We start from the raw sequence: 19,805 nt of genomic DNA on the forward strand, positions 1-19,805 counted from the left end.
AGTCTTAAAAAGAGCTGATCCTTGTTGTCAAATGTTGTACAATTTATTACAATGCTAACTTCGAAAACAAGTTTGCACAAGTTTGTTTCAACTGATAATGCATTGTCTCATTAGTGATGGTGACTTTCCCCTTGTGACTCACATGTTCTGTTGGTTGTTCTGACTGAGCTCCTAAATTAGCCAGTTTGTCTGCCTCTTCATTGCCTGCAAGTCCACAATGGGATGGAATCCACTGAAGTGCTACTTTGCAGGTTATACTCAGGTGCTGCATTCTCCTGGCTAGCTGCGGAGCTTTATTGTTGATAAGAGCTTCCATGACAGACAGTGCATCTGTAAGAAAGACGACTGAGGAACTTTCTTCTGCCGAGTTTTCAATCATTGAGACGGCCTTCATGAGTGCGTCAGTCTCTGCCTTGAAATTGCTGTAGTGTTTTCCTGTGGCTGCGTTTAGTGTAGAAAAATTTCAATTCACCGAAATACATATAACTATATACATAAGTATCAATTATGTTTAATAATGTATATCCATGGTTTCTCCCCCCCCCCCACCTAATACAGTGACATAAAAATTCAAAGTATTAAGTATCATCTGATCAAGTCAGGGGTGTCATTGGATGCCATCCGGATTTTGAATATACAATGCGTCATCAGAAAAAAATGTCAGAGGTTAAATATGTCAACCATTTTTGAAGAATCTTAATTAATATTTATTTAAACATGTTTTTGTGAGGTAAGATACACTCGCTGGCCTAAAATACAACTGCTTACTTAAATCAGTCCAGCACCAGAGTCAGAGTATATGTGCTTTGCTTGAACCTTGAGTAGTATAACGTCATCTATTTTTGCACATTAACTACATCACAACTGTCAAACTTTGCTGAGTGTGTCTAAAACAAGGAAACAGCAATGATTTCAATTTAGGAGTTATCCCTGTTACAAAACACTTAATCTCTAATTTTCATCAAATTGAAATAAAAAAAAGTCTGCTGGATAGTGGATACAGTTATATGATTACATCTCAGTCTTAGTCTTTGTGGCCGGATGGTTAGGGTAGTTGATATTAAATTATTTGTCCTTCACTGCAGTGTGCTCGGAACCTTGCTCAGGGTGTAGAATTCTTTCATGTGTGGATTTTTAAGTAATCCAGCTGACTTAACGGACAGTGGCTTTACCTAGCTGCCCGCCCATGCCTTAAATAATGCATTGAAAGTTGATATATGACCTATAATTCTGTCAGTCTGGCATTAAACTTAACAAAAACTATCATTTGTATTCACTTAATTGGTCTAATGTTCTCGAGTGCAAAAGGAAGTGACTCAATTGTCTATGCCATAATTAGCCTTGCTATGTTAAATTGTGGCGGCACGTGAGGAGTAGTAATAGTAGTACATGTTATTTAATATGTTTGGCTCTTAGATACAAAATCTGTCATTTATCTCCATTTAGAATAAATCTGTATCTGTATGTTTTACAGTGTAGGGCCTGTTACAGCTTCGCACACTGGAGGGAGGCGCTTAATCGTGAAGAAGGGCAGACTTGAAGCCCTCTGTTGTCTCTGCGCGGACCACCCTATCGTCCAGGTGGTTCCATTCAATTATAGTTTTCACAAAAAATGAGTTTTTCAATTGCTCAGATTTACAATGCTTAACACTAAAACCTCTGGTATTGTTTATTACTTGTTTTTCAACAATGTTTGACACTTGGAAATCACTATATGATTTTGCTCTGATTTGTCTTTTACGAGTTACAGTTTGTAGGTAATCCGAAGGGTGTATAGCTGGCACCAGACCCCCGGCCACTTTGTAGAGAAATACAAGTCGACTGGTTCTTCTACGATCCTGAAGTGGAGTTAGTTTGAGAGATTCCAACATGTTTGTGACCGATCCTTTTTCTCTAGACCTGTAGTCGCCGGTAATAAATCTCGCTGCCTGACGCTGGATACGTTCTAACTTATTAATATCGCCTTCTATGTAAGGGTCCCAAACGATAGCACTATATTCGAGAGTTGATCGTATTAAAGCTAAGTAGGCACTTTTTCTGCATTCTGATGGACAGTGGCGAATATTTCTACGGAGTAGAGCCAAGGTCGAATTTGCCTTTTTTGTAATTTTATTAATGTGCTTAGTCCATAAAATAAATTTAATCACTATTTTTCTAGATTCGTCATTTTGTTCATACAAACCGCCTGTTTGTTCAAGAACTCATTTTAACCGAAACCAGTTTAAGTTTATCATTATTTTTTATCCAAACCAAAACCTAAAACCCAAACCGGATTTTTGCAAACAAAAGCGCCCTGAACTGTAAAACTATTTCAAGATGAGATCAAAAGGGTAAATTTGATTAATAGAAATATCGGGAATTATCATTTTCCTATATCGTACTCTGACTGCTCCATTAAGCAATCAACGTTTGGAAAATGGTGGGAAAGGTAATTGTTATTCATCAGCATTGTGTGAAGTGAAAGTAACTTAGTAACTTGCTTACATATTAATAAATCTAATTACACCTGTGTTATGTTATACAGTGTTTTAAAACTATGAAAGCAGGTAACATAAGTATCGGTACATATGAGGACTCATGCTGAAATAAACAAGGAACCCCATTTTCTATGTATATGTATATCAATGCTTAAGTAAAATGTGCTAACTTATTCACAAACTATGCAGAGAAAAGAAATATACAATTATCAAAGATCCTTTATTGTTACTATAAATGATGTCACTATGCATGATATATATTGATGATAACTAATGTGCTACATAACTGTGGTCAAATATTTGATGTTTGCTAAAATATGAAAAGTACAGGAATTATTCATCTTTGTGCCTATTGTCTCTTATGACCATCTGCTGAAATGATTTTTTAAAATTTTATTTAAAATGGATAAGCAAGTAGATTACCAGAGTAGGCTTTATCAACTGGTGCCAGTAGCGTGATGATATTTAGACGACTGATTTAGAAGCAATAGCCGAGATAAAATACCTTTTACTATGACTGTTGCTAGGGTAACAGTCTATGGAAAAATGTGCAGCCTCGACCGAGATTCGAACCTCGGACATGCGGTGCCAACGCTCTACCAGTTACGCTACCGAGGCCACCCGATACAAGAACCGCTACACACCTTCCTTCTTATTGCGAGACATTGACACTCCTGGCCAATGTCTGCCGCAGACTGTTAACCGAATTCAGATGCACACCCCTGCCAAACTGCTTCGCCCTGCATGGGCTCCAAGGGTGAGCATCCCGGACGAGCCCCCAAATCTAACAGTCTCAGGAAAAATGTGCATCCTCGACCGAGATTCGAACCTCAGACCATCGGCTCACCGTGTCAACGCTCTACCAATTAAGCTACCGAGGCTACCCGATACGAGAACCGCTACACTAGTAAAGTCCCTCAATACTCTAAGATAATATGGAATGGACATTGTGCTGATATTCAAAAAGTAATAGGCAAACGTTTATCCAAAACTCAGATAATGGTTCAACAAATCAAAATGATGAAAAAATAAAGTGGGTCAATAGAAACTAAAAGATAAACAATGTGTAAATGTAACTTCCTGCAACATAAGAAGAGCATGAGAAGGTATTTGAAATTCAATGTAACAATGGATTTATATCAACCAAATACTGGCCGTTGAATATATCAGGCTAAGACGTTTATAACTTGTGAAGTTGGGCTAGTTTGAGGTTTATTTATTGACTATATATAGCTAAGAAATCATTGTAGTTCATTCTAGCAATTCGCACTGAATCTCTTGGACAATATATTTATTTTTGCACGTTTCAGGCTACAGTAGCGTTAGCACATATTTGTTTAATTTCATAACATCAGTAGATTCCTTCGTGATGCATTGATACGTTCGCTCTAACGGGTTCTGTATAGAATTCTGAACAGAAAAACAAACATGCGTTACCCCTATATTCAAAGTCATGAAGACCATGCTAATAAATGTCGATATACTATCAAATTCACAGTTAGCTATAAAGCCTTTTTGAAGTTATGACATACATAAAGGCAGCGTAAAATTAATTACAAAATATTAGATGCTAAAAACACTTAAGGGGTTGTTACCAGTTCATATAAGAAAGCCCTAATGTTAATGTGTAAAGAAATAATTTTAGCAAAGCAAAAAAAAAAAAAAAAAAAAAAAAAAAGCACGTAAAAGTAAAATTAGCGGTTAACTATTATCTGTATTTAAAATAATGCTTGAGAGAATTTGTATATTTCATACTATTTCACGAACAACAGGCTTAATCAAACCAAGTTTGCTGTTTTTTACGTCATTGCGTTCTATGCTTCCGAAAGACATTTAGATCTGTCAATAGTTAGTACAAATGTACGTGTGGCGGCTGTAAAATGTCTCCCCGTACTTGGATTCAGTGTTGTTATATTTTCTGGTCCTTTGGGATCATGGAGTCCATTCAACATACCTGTAATAGAGTTCCGCTTAAGCCGGTGCTAGGGGGCGTGAGAGGTGTTGCACATTTCATTACCTTTCATGAACAGACTCAATCAAACCGAGTCTGCTATTACTCATTTTGGTTGCATTCTTTGCTTCCAAGGGATCTTTTTACAGATTTTATTGATAAAATACTGTTAGTAAATTATTTTTTTCACTCTGTAAATTTATATTAAAAGGTAGCAAAATTAGCGAAGATCTGACTTTTATAACAAAAATGCACATAGTGACATTTGACTTTGTGCTTTGATCTTACTATGACCCTTAGAAGGTAACACCTACCCCCATCCCAGGCTGAATCTTTTTCATTCTTTATGAAGTTAACAATGAACATGGATGTCGGGCATAAACAAAAAAATGCCATCAAAGGCAATTTTAGGCCTCTTTCTCGAATGTATAGGCACACGTTTCATTTACTACAATACTTGCTATTAATAAAACCAAGATCAAACATACTTTTTAAAATTTTTACAAATAATTAACAAAATCGTAAAGTGGTAAAGGCAGAGGTTTATTTTTTTAATTAATGTACACATAGATACTGCATAAAATTTAGTTTTCACTATGCATTATGTCAGTTATATTTTTCATGTACTTACCTGCATCTTGATATAATTGAGTTCTGCATTTCAATTGAGCTGAAATGTAAAAGCAGACGACTTTATAAAAGTTGTAAGGTAGCATATAAGGCACCAGAAAAGAATGAAACAAAAACGTTTAAAACAAATGATCCATCATATTTAGTGTAAGTTAAGTTTATACTAAAAGCTTTTATGATAGGAGTAAGGAATCATTTCTTATATAGACCATCTGTGGCAGTTTGCATGTTTTAATTTAAAAATTGCATATCAAAAATATTCGTTTGTGTCTAACCCGTTCATTATGCACTCGCGTTTTTTTCACACAGGTCATTGTCTCATTCATACATGTTTAGAAAGTCGGGCAATTCAAGAAGGCATGTGTCATACAATGCTTTCTTGTCTAACTTCACAGGGCAATGCCAAAGTATTTTTTCTGATCTGATTTTATATTACGATATAAGTGTGAAAAAAAGTTTATTAATTGATTTGAGAACATTACTTTGCGGTCTAATGCCATTTTTGTATAACAAGAGGGCCAAGATGGCCCTAGGTCGCTCACCTGAGAAACACACCATAACACAAAATAACAGTGTAAACATGTTTGACCTAGTGATTTCATGGAAATAAATATTCTGACCAATTATCATTAAAATTGGAGCTAAAATCTTGAGTATAAGTGAGTATTTTCTGTGATTTGACCTAGTGATCTAGTATTTGACCCCACATGAAATTTGGTCAGAATAATTGCATTGATGAAATATAGGTCAATAAGTTCAAATATAGGTTATCTGGGATGGAGATAAAATGAAATGTACAGCCTCTATCGCATACACAAGGTTTTTCTTTGATTTGACCTAGTGACCTAATTTTTGACTCTAGATGACCCTTTTTCCAAATCGGCCTAGATTTCATCAAGGATATCATTCTGACCAAAATTCATGAAGATTAGTTGAAAAATACAGCTTCTATCGCATATACAAGCTTTTTCTTTGATCTGACCTAGTGACCTACTTTTTGACCCCATATGACCCATATTCAAAGTCTACCTAGATTTTATCAAGGCAATCATTCTGACCAAAATTCATGAAGATTAATTGAAAAATACAACCTCTATGGCATACACAAAGTTTTCCTTTGATCTGACCTAGTGACCTACTTTTTGACTCTAGATGACCCATATTCAAATTTGACTTAGATTTCATCAAGGCAATCATCCAGACCAAAATTCATGAAGATTAATTGAAAAATACAGCCTCTAGCGCATACACAAGGTTTTTCTTTGATTTGACCAAGTGACCTAGTTTTTGACTCCAGCTGGCCCTTTTTCGAACTCGGCCTAGATTTCATCAAGGTAATCATTCTGACCAAAATTCATGAAGATTTATTGAAAAATACAGCCTCTATCGCATACACAAGGTTTTTCTTTGATTTGACCTAGTGACCTAGTTTTGACCCCAGATGCCCCTTTTTCAAACGCGGCCTAGATTTCATCAAGGTAATCATTCAGACCAAAATTCATGAAGATTAATTGAAAAATACAGCCTCTATCGCATACACAAGGTTTTTCTTTGATTTGACCTAGTGATCTAGTTTTTGACCCCAGGTGCCCCCTTTTCGAACTCGGCCTAGATTTTATCAAGGTAATCATTCTGACCAAGTTTCATGAAGATCAGTTAAAAAATACAGCCTCTATCGCATACACAAGCTAAATGTTGACAGACAGACGACAGACAGACGACAGACGACAGACAGACGACAGACGACGGACGCTGGACATCGAGCGATCAGAAAAACTCACCTGAGCATTGCTCCGGTGAGCTAAAAAGGACAATATTGGTTTGATTTGATTCTTGGAGGTAAAAGTAATTCCTAAAGACGAATCCTTTATACACGTATATATGTGTAATCTGCATAAATTTTAAAGTGAAATTCTAACATAAAAATAATTCCAAATTACGTCCAAACGCAAACATTCAATTGGGACGGATTTATCTAAAACAGTGTACCAATATTATTCAAAATGGAATTCAATTTCTACATAACTCTTTGCCTTTGAAATATAAGGTCAGTCATACTGTTTATGCAAAATCACATAACAGATAATCGTCAGTAAGTGTAACCTTCAATAAGTCATTAGTTTATGGATTTTATTAAACACCTGGAAAATCTGACAGAAAATGAACAATTTCTATGAGGTTTAAAGACATCCGTCTGTTAAATACCGTAAGGATTGCCGTATTAAATTTAAGATTCTTTTAGCATTAACAAGGATTACTCAATACAGTTTTGTAAAACATAATAAGAAACGATATTGGGCACATAATATTCATTGTTTAGTGCTTCAAAACCGCCATATTGATTGAAGATATCCAAACTTACGGCTACCGTTGTATTCACCATAAAGTGTTCGTGAATCGACGTTTTATCATTTTCGTTCACATGTAAATTTGGGAAAAAACTACCACATTTAGATATCAGCCCTTTTAGCAGAATTGGAGCAATGGTTCCTTTACAAATTTTGTCCCGGTCCATTTTAATAATTCTCTTGTTAGTATCAAATGAATGCAGACATGCATAATAATGATAACAAAAATAATAGTAATCATAACAAAGATAAAAAGATTAAGAATAGGATGGCTTCTCTCTAGCTGTATATAAAAAGAAACAAAACCAAAACGTACCGCGCATGAGAAAGCAGAAATTCAGCAATACAAATAGCGATAATAAAAGTGCAGCAGCAACAATAACTTCAGAATGAAACTTGAGGTTGTGGTTACTTGTATCTGAAATTGTTGGAATTTATTCAAATCATCAAACATGAATTCATCACAAGACATTCAATAATCTGGACATCATCAATGTACGCTAACCTAACCAGACCATTTTACTAGACTTAACAAAATTCACCCTTTCTTTAATGTCAATGTAATTTGCATCTGTGTTTCCATATCGGTAAGAAGAAGTTTACAGACAAATAACAAAGTCAGTAAAAGTTTCAGTGTCTTTCAAGTTTCCCTAGCAAATTATCAATGTATGGGACTCTTACAGACCTCAGACATACTAATTATTTTGCAGTTGTATATTCATTGACCTAACCATCCCCCAGCGTTTCCTAGAGTGAAAATTGATTTACTGCCTATAAACTTCACCAGGGTTTATTTACTAGCTGTACGCAGCCAAATAGCATGGGTTATTTAATTTCTGCTTGACAAATTCGCCTTAAGTCACTTACTTCTCTGATGCATAAACCCTGTACCATATATATTGGTCTAATTCAGCGAAAACACGCTTTAAAATTGACGTCAATTACAGGGACTGGACGTGAATATCGGCTATAAGTGATATTTTATTAAAATTGAAATTTGACGATATTACGAACAATAAAACGAAAGTTTTTTCCTCCAGTAAGCCTCAGCAATAAAGCAAAATCCTATCACTTTAACCAAAACACCATGAAGGAAAGCGTTCTTAACGACCGTTATATCAAATTTTAACATTAATAGAGTTTAACTTTAGTATACCCCCGTGACTATAGCTTTGCAATTTAAAATCGAAAAATTATTTAAAATCAATTAATTATCATGTGTTTCCATAACGTATGATATGTAAGTAACTGTAAGAAGTTTCAAAGCTTTCTTTAGAAATTTCGCAACAATTCCTTGAAATGTTAAAGTTTTCGTTTTTTGCTTGCTGTTGTACGATCTGGAGGTCAGTCCCTTTAAAGATCACACTGTTTAAATAAAACTAATGGTGTGGTTTAAAGGGTGATAAAGATAATTTCTTAGCTGTTGTTGGTGGTTTTACTTGAGCTTCTTTCTTATTTAAATATTGACATTATTTGATAACTGAATTTTACTGACAATACAAATGTACACGAAAACTTTATTTACCAGTTATACATTTACCACGAGAATGGTAAACAAACTGCCTCTCTTCACAATAATTCCTGCGAAGATCACAATTGGATGGAAATGTTTTATATGTTTTCGACTCAGCATTATAACCGCAAACTGGATCATAAGTAGCTGGACACGAGTTTTGACATACACAAGTCCCGTTGTAACAGAAACTGTACTCATCACAACCGTCATCACATCCTAAAATGTAGTATCAGCAAAGCCATGTTAAATTAAACAATATACTCAGGAATTACACAGTAATGTACTTATCCTATTTGTATATAATTTAGGATCTTATTTGTTAACAAAGAACCGTTTATTTTACTTGATACAGACGGGTCATTCCATGTGAAAACCTGTTCTTCATAAGTGAATGTTTTCACAGATCAAAACGATCGCCAATTGCCTATTCCAGACGTTTTGCGGATGGAAATATTCGCGTATTGCCGATAATTAAAGTGTAAAAGCCAAATTCCTATATTTACTTGAATAAAATGACATGTCAAGGTGAACTTTGGAATCTCAGGTTGCTGACATTTTCACGAATTTCTTAATTGTTTAAAATTCGCGAATATTTCCACGTCGTGATCTTTTCGACTCATACAGTATTAGTGTCATGATATATTTATTCCATAATAAATAGTTTAAAATTCTAGTGAAAAATCTATTGTTCAGGTAGAAACTAGAAATAAGTATATTGCTGTTAAGTTATATAAGGAAATATAATTCTACCATATTTTACATATTGTGTTTTCATGGCAACCGAAATTACAAAGAACACATGCACCGTGAAATGTAGATGTGCAAAGACAAAAGGCCGGACAAGAAGCCAAAAATTTGCAGGTGAGATTTTTTCAAGCAAAATCATTTCAAACTGCATCTTATTATTCAAAAGTTTAGTCAGTAAAATGCATGATCTTTTCCATAACAGAAGGAAAATATACACATCAGGCACGACGACCTGATATTGTTTTCATGGCTTTCTTAACGTCACGTTTCTAAATGCTTACAGTGACTTACTTAAAGATATTGTAAATCTTGAAAAAAAAATACGAGAATGTCTTCAAACTTTCAGGTAGTAGTTATAAAAAAAATGTTGGCTATAAATATTTTATTGTTTCAATTTTGATTAATTTTTGCTACTTATACAGATTTTGTCATGGTACGGACCATGACTATAACCCATTATCAGTAACTTTTAGCATGGAACTTGCAAATTTTGCTGCATGAGAAACATCTTTTGACCAGTGATCAAGGCAATATGTATAAAGTTTGCATTGAATAATTTATATCAAAGGACTTATATTTTATGATATTTAAATTTTTAATATATTACTTATATTTTTCTGTGAAGTTTCCACTTCTCTCTATTTTATACCTCATTTTGTTGTCGTAGCAGCTGAAATTGTCTTACCTTCAAATCAAAATTATATAAATATGTATTAAGATGCCGAGTGTCACTGAAATATTACATACTTGTCACATTTAGCATACAGAGATGTATAGACAGAAAAATGAATAGTCGATGGACAGATAAAAGGATGAATTATAAATGTGATTTCCTTTCAACACAACTTTTAGACATTATAGTTCTTACTATTTCTTTATTATTTTTTTGTTTTGTTTTCTGTTGCGAGAATAGTTTGCATCAGACTTTCAAATAAGACAACAACACAATTTTTGTGTAAACCATTCATACTTCAGACGTTTTTAAAGAACACATAAAACCTACTAATAATACCTCTTTTTGTTATAGCAACCAAAATTGTGGTCAAAGTTTGCAAACGAACGGACTTTCTCACAAAAAAGGCTTCCATTCAATATCTATGTAATATATTTCCGCTTAAGTCGCTGATATTTGATGCAAGGGGTGTTGCCGTTTCCATTACATCTCATGGACAAATTCACATAAACAGTCAAATGGACGAACATGACAAAACTGTAGGTCGCCAGCATATCGTAAACAGCCAGGGCGAAATGTTATATCCAAAAAGGAAGAAATGTAGATATAATACAAGGCAGATTTATAGTTCTAATCTTACTACACACACCTTTTCATCTCCCAATCCCTTAAGAGTATGTAAAAGTGTCTTAACAGTGCAATTTACAGCGATGTTCTACGACATTATATCTTTAAATATTTTTTTTAAAAAGGGACTTTTATTCTTTCTATATACTAAAATAAGTTTAGATTCTGTGTTTCATTTGGAAATAAAACTGACAGGATTTAAATGTAATCAGGACATGATTTGGACAATTCTTGCATGATGATAAAAAGATGAGTTTAGGACTAGTTAACATTTTCATGTTATATGCAATTTTACTTTTCAAAAGAAACTTAGTTATTGTTAATAGAAATAATTTAGACATAATAATAGGGCTCATTCAATAGATGTGTAATACAGTTCCGCTTGGGCTTGTGCTAGGGTGTGAGAAGTGTTACACATTTTATTACCTCTTATGAACATAATCAAACCGAGTCTGCTATTATTCTTTTTTGGTTGCATTCTCCAAGGGATCTTTTTACAGTTTTTATTGCAAAACACAAAATTTTATTGGTGATTTATAAAGAAGCGCTGCACGTTGAAAATGTCTGTGACAGCCAGGTATTTCATGAAATGTTTTAATAATTTTAGGGAACTGTACATTACAATATTACCTCCAGGTTTTAACTTGACTGGTAAAGAATAAGATATACATGCTTTTTTGCAATGACTTTACCCATGTTTTGCTACTCCTATCGTGTTGATTATTCTAAGCTCGAATTAAACGAATCCATGCTTTGTCGCAAGTTTCAATATTTGAATTAGTACGTGTGGCATACATATTATCAAAGTGTTTCAACATGATGTTGCCATTTTCCAATTTGCAAAGACCTTGCACATGTACTATGACTGCGATCTTCATTGTTCTAACTACTAGTCCCAGAATCAGTTAGCTACAAGATATCGTTCTTGGACATTTGACGTGTGAGGACTGTAGGTCCAAGTGTCCATTACGGATAACTACTGCTTCAATTTAGGTATCATATGACCTCTAAGTTTATATCTCATAGATGTGTTAGCTCAGCGGCTGAATTCATGAGGACCATCCAGCTGGCTACGAGTCGGGTCACCGTGCCTCGTGATGAAAGCACGGTGGCACCTGGTCTTCTCCACCATTAAGCTAAAGTCGCCAATGACCTACAGGTCGGTGCGACGTAAATCAAAAACAACATACCATAGACAAAACATATACGTTTACGCACATTGGTTCAACTATTCATCAATTGTTGAGCTAAAACCATTTTGACTACACATTCTTATGTGACTGCCTGTTCTGCTATAAATTATTTCTTAAATAAACAAGAGATCACAAAGTGATCTTGGCGCCCACCAATGTGCCATTTTTGAGTGTTCCAAATTTCAAAACTTACTGACTAGCTCAAGGTCAAATTTCATTTCCGTACACAACATTGTGAATGTGGTCTAAATTTGAAGCCTGTAGCTACAGAAATGTGAAAGTAGGTCACTAGGTCAAAATTAAGGTTAAAGTTCATTTCGGTACATAAAACTATGCAAGTGGTCCAAATTTGCAGGCTGTAGCTTGAGAAATGTGAAAGTAGGTCACTAGGTCAAAATCAAGGTAAATTTTATTTCGGAACACAGAACTATGTATGTGGTCCAATTGATGCTGTACCTTCAAAATGTGAAAGTAGGTCATGGTCATTTAGGTCCAGTTTGTTCGTATCAAAACTATGATGTCCATTAGGTTGTACTTAGAAGTGAATGGCATTGGTCAATTCATCGAACAGAATATGTGTTCCAAATTGAAGTGTCTTCACGAGATCACGAGTAATCTGGGCGCCACAGTGCTTTATGTCAATTCAAGACTTACTGACTAGCTCAAGGTCAAATTTCACTTCCCACACAACACTGTGCATGTGGTCTAAATTCGAAAGTTGTAGCTTGAGAAATGTGAAAGTAGGTCACTAGATCAATTTTAATGACAAAGTTCTTTGTACACAAAACTATGCATGTGCATCAAGTTTGAAGGCTGTAGTTTGAGAAATTTGAAAGTAGGTCACTAGGTCACTCTTAAGGTCAAAGTTTATTTCGGTACACAAAACTATGCAAGTGGTCCAAATTTGAAGGCTGTAGCGTGAGAAATGTGAAAGTATGTCACTAGGTCAAAATCAAGGTCAAATTACACTTCAGAACACAAATCTATGCATGTGGTCCAAATTCAAAGCCTGTACCTTCAATAATGTGAAAGTAGGTCACTAGGTCAATGTCAAGGTCAAAGATTGTTTCGGCACACGATCCTATGCATGTGGTCTAAATTTAAAGGCTGTAGCTAAAGAAATGTGAAAGATGGTCACTAGGTCAAAATCAAGGTAAAATTTAATTTCGGAACACTGAACTATGCATGTGGTCCAAATTTGAAGCCTTTACCTTCAAAAATGTGAAAGTATGTCACTAGGTCAATGCAAAGGTCAAAGTTTGTTTCGGTATACTAAACTATGCATGTGGTCTAAATTTGAAGGTTGTAGCTTGAGAAATGTGAAAGTAGGTCACTAGGTCAAAATCAAGGTCAAATTACACTTCAGAACACAAATCTATGCATGTGGTCCAAATTTAAAGCCTGTACCTTCAAAAATGTGAAAGTATGTCACTAGGATAAAATCAAGGTCAAATTTCATTTCGGAACACTGAACTATGCATGTGGTCCAAATTTGAAGCCTTTACCTTCAAAAATGTGAAGTAGGTCACTAGGTCAATGTAAAGGTTAAAGTTTGTTTCGGTACACAAAACTATGCATGTGGTCTAAATTTGAAGGCTGTAGCTTGAGAAATGTGAAAGTAGGTCACTAGCTCAAAATCAAGGTCAAATTACACTTCAGAACACAAATCTATACATGTGGTCCAAATTTAAAGCCTGTACCTTCAAAAATGTGAAAGTAGGTCACTAGGTCAATGTAAAGGTTAAAGTTTGTTTCGATACACAAAACTATGCATGTGGTCCAAATTTGAAGGCTGTAGCTGCAAAAATTTGAAAGTAGGTCACTGGGTCAAAATCAAGGTCAACTCATGTCAAGGTTCATCTTGCCACTCAAAACCATACATGTGGTCTAAATTTGAATGTTGTAGGTTATTGACAAGAAGACTTTAAAATCTTTTCCCTATATAAGTCTATATGAACCATGTGACCCCTAGAGCGGGGTCATATTTGACCCTAGAGGATTAATTTGAACAAATTTGGTAGAGAACCACCAGATGATGCTACATTACAAATGCCTAAGTCCTAGGCTTTGTGGTTTGGACAAGAAGATTTTCAAAGTTTTTCCCTATATAAGTCTATGTAAACCATGTGACCCCAGGGCGGGGCCATATTTGAACCTAGGGGGATAATTTGAATACTCTTATTAGAAGACCATAAGATAATGTCACATACAAAATATCAAAGTCCTAGGCCCTGTGGTTTTGAACAAGAGGTTTTTCAATGTTTTCCCTATATAAATCTATGTAAATTATAGAAATAAACAAAGGGACATAACTCACGAAAATTATTGAACCAGTCTGATTTTTGGGGGTACACAACTAGGGTACCAATACATCGTTCTGACAAAGTTTGGTCAAAATCCCCCTTGTAGTTTCTGAGGAGATGCGATAACGAGAAATTGTTAACAGACGGAAGGACGGAAGGACGGACGACGGACCACGGACGCAGAGTGATTTGAGTAGCCCACCATCTGATGATGGTGGGCTAAAAATACTGAATTGATATTAAAGTAACAAACGAGACATCGGTTTGATTGAGCAACGTAAGAGGATGAGGATTTAAATATTTAATCAATTCAACTAAGTACGGACATGCAATGCAAATGCAGTCAGGCAGACAAGTCTATCAAAAATTGTGAATGGATGACAACATACAAAATCTTAAAACCTACCTGGCTTTTGATATATAGTTGTAACTGTAGCTTGAGTTAACGAGGTGTCAGTAGACTCTCCTTCTTTTATTTCTGATGTCGTTCTTAAATATGAAAGTTTAGCATTCATTAACCAGTTAGATCTATTTCTAAAGTTGTTATCAAACCTAGGTGTTAAAAAAGACAAGAAGTAACAAGAAACATTTGTAAACTCAGTAACCCTCAATTCATATGTGTAGTATTTCGACGTACTACTATATCCGAACATTTCCAGTTCAAACAGGTAAAAAACAGGCCCTAATAATTTTCATAATTATCAGATTTTTTCATTTAATTCATTGGAAACTTTATACAAGTTTAATATAAATTTTGAATATAATACAATATCTAATAATAGGGAGGTTCCAGATTGCTAGTTTGAATTAATAATTATTAATTAAGAGGCGATAAAAATGATACAGGAAGCTATTCAGGCATTTCATTGCAAACATGTATTATGTAAATTGCGTGGGCCGTTCTAAATATTATGACAATTGCGCGTTTCTGTAAAAGTCTTACATGCAAGAAACCCGTGTTTTGCATCGCTGATGCACAAATGATTCATAGAACGCTTGTTATACTGTCTCGGAAATATTTTTGTAGGGCAAAACCAGCAGTGACATCAAATATTTTGCAGGACAAAAACAGCAGTGACATCAAGGGATACTGCGGCTGTACGATGTCGAAAGGAAAATGTTGTTCTAGATATAGCGTCTTTTCTTGGTATGTGTCAATGGTTAGGACTCATGAGATTTTCACCAATCACTTTGGTTTAAGAAAGGTTTGTATCTAATGGGTGCCATATTACCCAATGAGCAAAAGACCAGTAGGGTAAAATGTGCTAAAGGAACGCTGTAAAGGTTCTCGAATTAAGATAATATCAGACTGTCACAGCTCCTAACAATAGAAGAGACCTGGATATACTTTTATCAGCCACACTATTGCGTTAATAACAGACAGTGGCTGCGAACCATTTAAAAAGGCACAACAAGTGTCAAAAAGGTTTTGTCTTTTATTTCATTAAACTCAAAGGGTACTGTTGTGCACATTCCTACACCGTCAGGAAAGTCAGTCAACGGAAGATTTTTAGAGACAAAGTACAAAAAGCTGTTCAACAAAAAACAAAACAAAATGCGTCCAAGGATTGAACTTCACGTATCCGGTTGATCCATGAGGCTCTCAAAGTGCCATCGTTCAAAAGAATGAAAACATGACACTATTCAATCATACTACTTATCCACCTGATCTTTGTCCTTGTTACATTTTCATCTTTCTAAGGTTGGATACGATACTGACTGGACTCAAATATATATCGAATAAAGCAACTGGGAATGGTATTTTCAAAGTTTCTCGCGATAATACCAAGAGAAGACTACTCTGCAGCGTTAACGTCCTGCATTTCTTGATAGCGGAAGAGCATTGAACTCAATGGCGAATATTTTGAAGGGAAAAACAAAATTTTAAGTCTATAATACACTGCGTACCATATTCGAGCACAATTGTCATTATTTGAAGAATGGCATTCGTATTCTTTGTAATACTTGTTTCAAGGCTGAATCATTTCACATAAAAGTATTGTTAAATTCTGAAAATACTCCACCCTGTCAAATTATACACCGGACTGACCAATCCTTAAACTACCTTCCTAATGTTTAGTGTCAATCAAATTACCATTTTTACGCCGTCAGTATGTTGCAGCAAGGGAGCGAACGCATGACCTCCCGTGTACGAAGCGGTTGCTATACCATAAGGGTATCAAGGCTTTTATAAAGATATTTAACCTAGAATTGCATTAACTTGATAAATATTTGTCTTATCTCGAAACAGCAAGGAAGAGCAAATCTATTTAATACAAATGAACTTAGGTCTTTCTTCACTATATTGTTTACTTCACTCCGCAACTACAACAAAAGATGTACTTAGGGGATCAGACATTGCATTATTCTTATCAGTAGATTGAGAGATATAAAAGTTATTTGACATACATGTTAATCGGTAAACAGACATCAGAATCCTCGTCCAGTCGATCAAAACCTTCATCGCAGACTGGGGCACATGTATAATCTGAAACATATCAAAACGTTGGTGCGATCTATTACATGTATAATAGATGTTGTTAGAACTAAAATAGCATATTAAGTAGTATTGTATTCCTTGTATTTTATGCACATGGGCTTACTACACTGCAATGTTGATATATGTTTATTCAACAATAGTGACTTATACCTAAGTAAAATTATTTCATACAAAGGATAAATATCACTTACCTAAGGCCAGGTAATACCACACGAAAGATAAATTTTATGCCTGTGCTAGTTCAAGATTTGACTTTGCTCGAAAAGGGTAGGGAATCTCTAGCAAAAACCATTTGTAAAATAATTTACATGAACGTACTGTGTTTTCAGAAAATATAATGTTTAATGTAGTTCAATGATACTCTCTGTGTCAGCTCTTGGCTTTCTCCCCGGAAGCTGGTTTAACTTGTCCGCAGTTTTACCGAAAAAAGCTTCGTAAATGATTACAATGTTTCAAGTAATTTTCGTGCGTCTGGAAACACGGAAAAAGCCCCAAAAGGAAACGCTACTTTCTATGAATGCAGCCGCTACTTCACCGCCTAAACGAAACTTAAGTTCATGTAAATATGTTTACATGACAGATACGAAAACAGAAATTTATAGACAAAGGCTTGTATTCTACAATTAGACGCAACCTAGATAACACGTGTTATCACAATATCTCATTCTAACACGAATTATTGAGCAAGCAGAAATATTTATTCTATGCTCAGAAACAGCGACTTTGCTTGTGACCCCAAGCCTTAAATACAAAAAATATATGAGATCTCCATTCAAGCTTGGTATATATCATACAAGTTGGTCAGAGAACAATGTAGTTTATTTATCTTTAAGTAATTTGCAGACAATTCCTTTTCTTTTGACCTAGACACTTAATATGATCCTACCGTCCAATACTTTTCTCTGCATAAGTTATCATCTACAATGTTTTAAAGTAATATCTCACTCCTAACTAGGGTTATTAGGCACAAATCACCTGTCCAATCTTTAATGATAACTCAATTTTCATTAAATACCTCTGTCCCAAACTAGCTCTAAGAGATGTATTTGTAAATGCTTGCTATAAACTATGTTAGTTGATAATATGACACTCTGGACTGAAGTTACTGACCGAAATTCCCTGTTCGATGCCCAGACAGCGAGCCTTAATGACTTGAAAAGTGTCTAAACAAGAAGTATACACATAAAGTCTGGTGATGATGAAACATAATCTCGTTTAAAGGTCTTTCTTTTTAATGTAATGAAGCCCTTAGATACAGTCGTAAGAGGTATTTGCAAGGAAGGTTTTGTTTAGGTTTGGCACATATCCGTTGAGCAGTCCATGAGAACAGTTGTTTGAAGCAAAATGATTACAACAAATGCTGGTCCCGTACAATAAACACCGGAACATCTACTTACTTTTTCAGATTACCTCCTCTATCCTCTAAGGTTAAGTAACAACTTAATAATTTGCTGTTGTTGACATTTTAACTGTGTCCAACTAAGGGCAACTAACTTGTTGAAACATAGTTGCTTTTTCAACCTGACGGGAAAGTTTCATTGCACTATTATAACTTTAGTACTTCATCAAACTCTCAGCCTCATAAAGGTCTTCTATTCAGAATATAGTATCGGAAGAGTTGCCTATTCTAGGCAGAATTTCACGTTAATAAGAACAGTTGTACACGTAATTAATTTCAATAGAAATATGAAATATTTATATCCCCCCCCCCCCCTTCACCTAGCGGTTTACTTCATGACAGAGACCTTCATGAAAACAAACATCTAAATCAAAATATTGAGCCCAAAAAACATATCTTACATTATACTACTCATCAAATTTACATTGTGCTACATCAAAAGGCTCAAATTGATCACCACTCTGACAGTTGAACACATCTATCCGTTTCCATTAAAGATTGTCTTAATGTCTAGAAAATAATCTAATAACTACAAAGACAGTGATCTTTTTTATAGAGTATATATGCTATCAATTAGCACTGTTAAATATTATCATCCTGAAATTAATAGAAATACACCATTTGTTAAGAAATTTGTTCTCGGCGTTAGAAGAATAAGCAAACTTTACATAATTCCAACAAAAGATCATTTTGTCAATTAGATTTCAAATATTTATTATAAAACAATTTTAGACAAATGGTAGAACCTTATAGTGCCAGACGAAATGAAACAAGTTACGAATTGGTTGCCTTGTTCATTACAGAGTTAAATATAACAACAAAATCTATCTTACGTATAACCTTACTTAGAAGTAACTGTTGCGCTTTTCCATTTGGTAGATCGGGACATTTGTAATTATCTTTGCAGTCATAGTTCTTATAGTTGCACATTGTTCGACTTAAATCGTTGACAGGAGAGAATCCCTTCCTGGCATCACATCTACAGTAACGTTCATCTTTCGAATCGTCAGGTTTGCATAGAATTTTGTGTTTCTCCTTGGAGCAATCATTCCATTTCTTATTTGGACATTCTGAGTATTCGGAAGAGGGTCTGGATTTGTTGTTATAATAATCAGGGGCATAACATGCCTTACAGAACACAACTGGATCAGTCATTTTCCCGTCAATTTCTTTAAATCGAAGATGAGGTTCTTCTCCTACAAATGAAAATTTACGTATTTATTTATTTAAACTTATATTACCCTTCACAGTACTGAATTAGCTCTGATATCCTGATCTGTATTGTTCTATGTATACATGTCGAACATGTTCAAGCTGGATACTACTTGCATTAAACTTGCTGTATTATATAGTAGTTAAAACATAAGTCAGCTACCTATAAGCTGAACTCGTCTGAAAAAAAAATCCGTGTTTTTCACTGAATAATCTAGATTTGGTTTAT

The 19,805-nt window shown here is 34.8% G+C and overlaps 1 protein-coding gene across 1 annotated transcript; it reads right to left on the reverse strand.

Annotated features, from left to right (window-relative positions):
* Window positions 1-1,514: 1,514 nt before the first annotated feature.
* Window positions 1,515-19,556, reverse strand: LOC128553836 (uncharacterized). The gene is made up of 5 exons (XM_053535020.1): window positions 19,210-19,556; window positions 16,875-16,953; window positions 14,872-14,954; window positions 8,932-9,138; window positions 1,515-2,044 (listed from the first exon to the last, which is right to left on the reverse strand). The coding sequence occupies exons 1-5, from the start codon at window positions 19,517-19,519 to the stop codon at window positions 1,515-1,517; spliced, it is 1,209 nt and encodes a 402-aa protein (XP_053390995.1). The 5' UTR covers window positions 19,520-19,556.
* Window positions 19,557-19,805: the final 249 nt, after the last annotated feature.

This window comes from Mercenaria mercenaria, unplaced genomic scaffold, assembly GCF_021730395.1.
Source record: "Mercenaria mercenaria strain notata unplaced genomic scaffold, MADL_Memer_1 contig_4373, whole genome shotgun sequence".
Lineage (NCBI taxonomy): Eukaryota > Metazoa > Mollusca > Bivalvia > Venerida > Veneridae > Mercenaria > Mercenaria mercenaria.

What these genes read in the sequence shown, in the direction of transcription:
- LOC128553836 (XM_053535020.1), bottom strand. Translation starts at nt 19,519, where the DNA reads ATGACTGATCCAGTTGTGTTCTGTAAGGCATGTTATGCCCCTGATTAT. An exon ending in AGCGCAACAGTTACTTCTAA is followed by an intron (nt 16,954 to 19,209) that starts GTAAGGTTATAC and finishes GATATGTTTCAG; the next exon opens with ATTATACATGTGCCCCAGTC. An exon ending in GTCTGTTTACCGATTAACAT is followed by an intron (nt 14,955 to 16,874) that starts GTATGTCAAATA and finishes TTCATATTTAAG; the next exon opens with AACGACATCAGAAATAAAAG.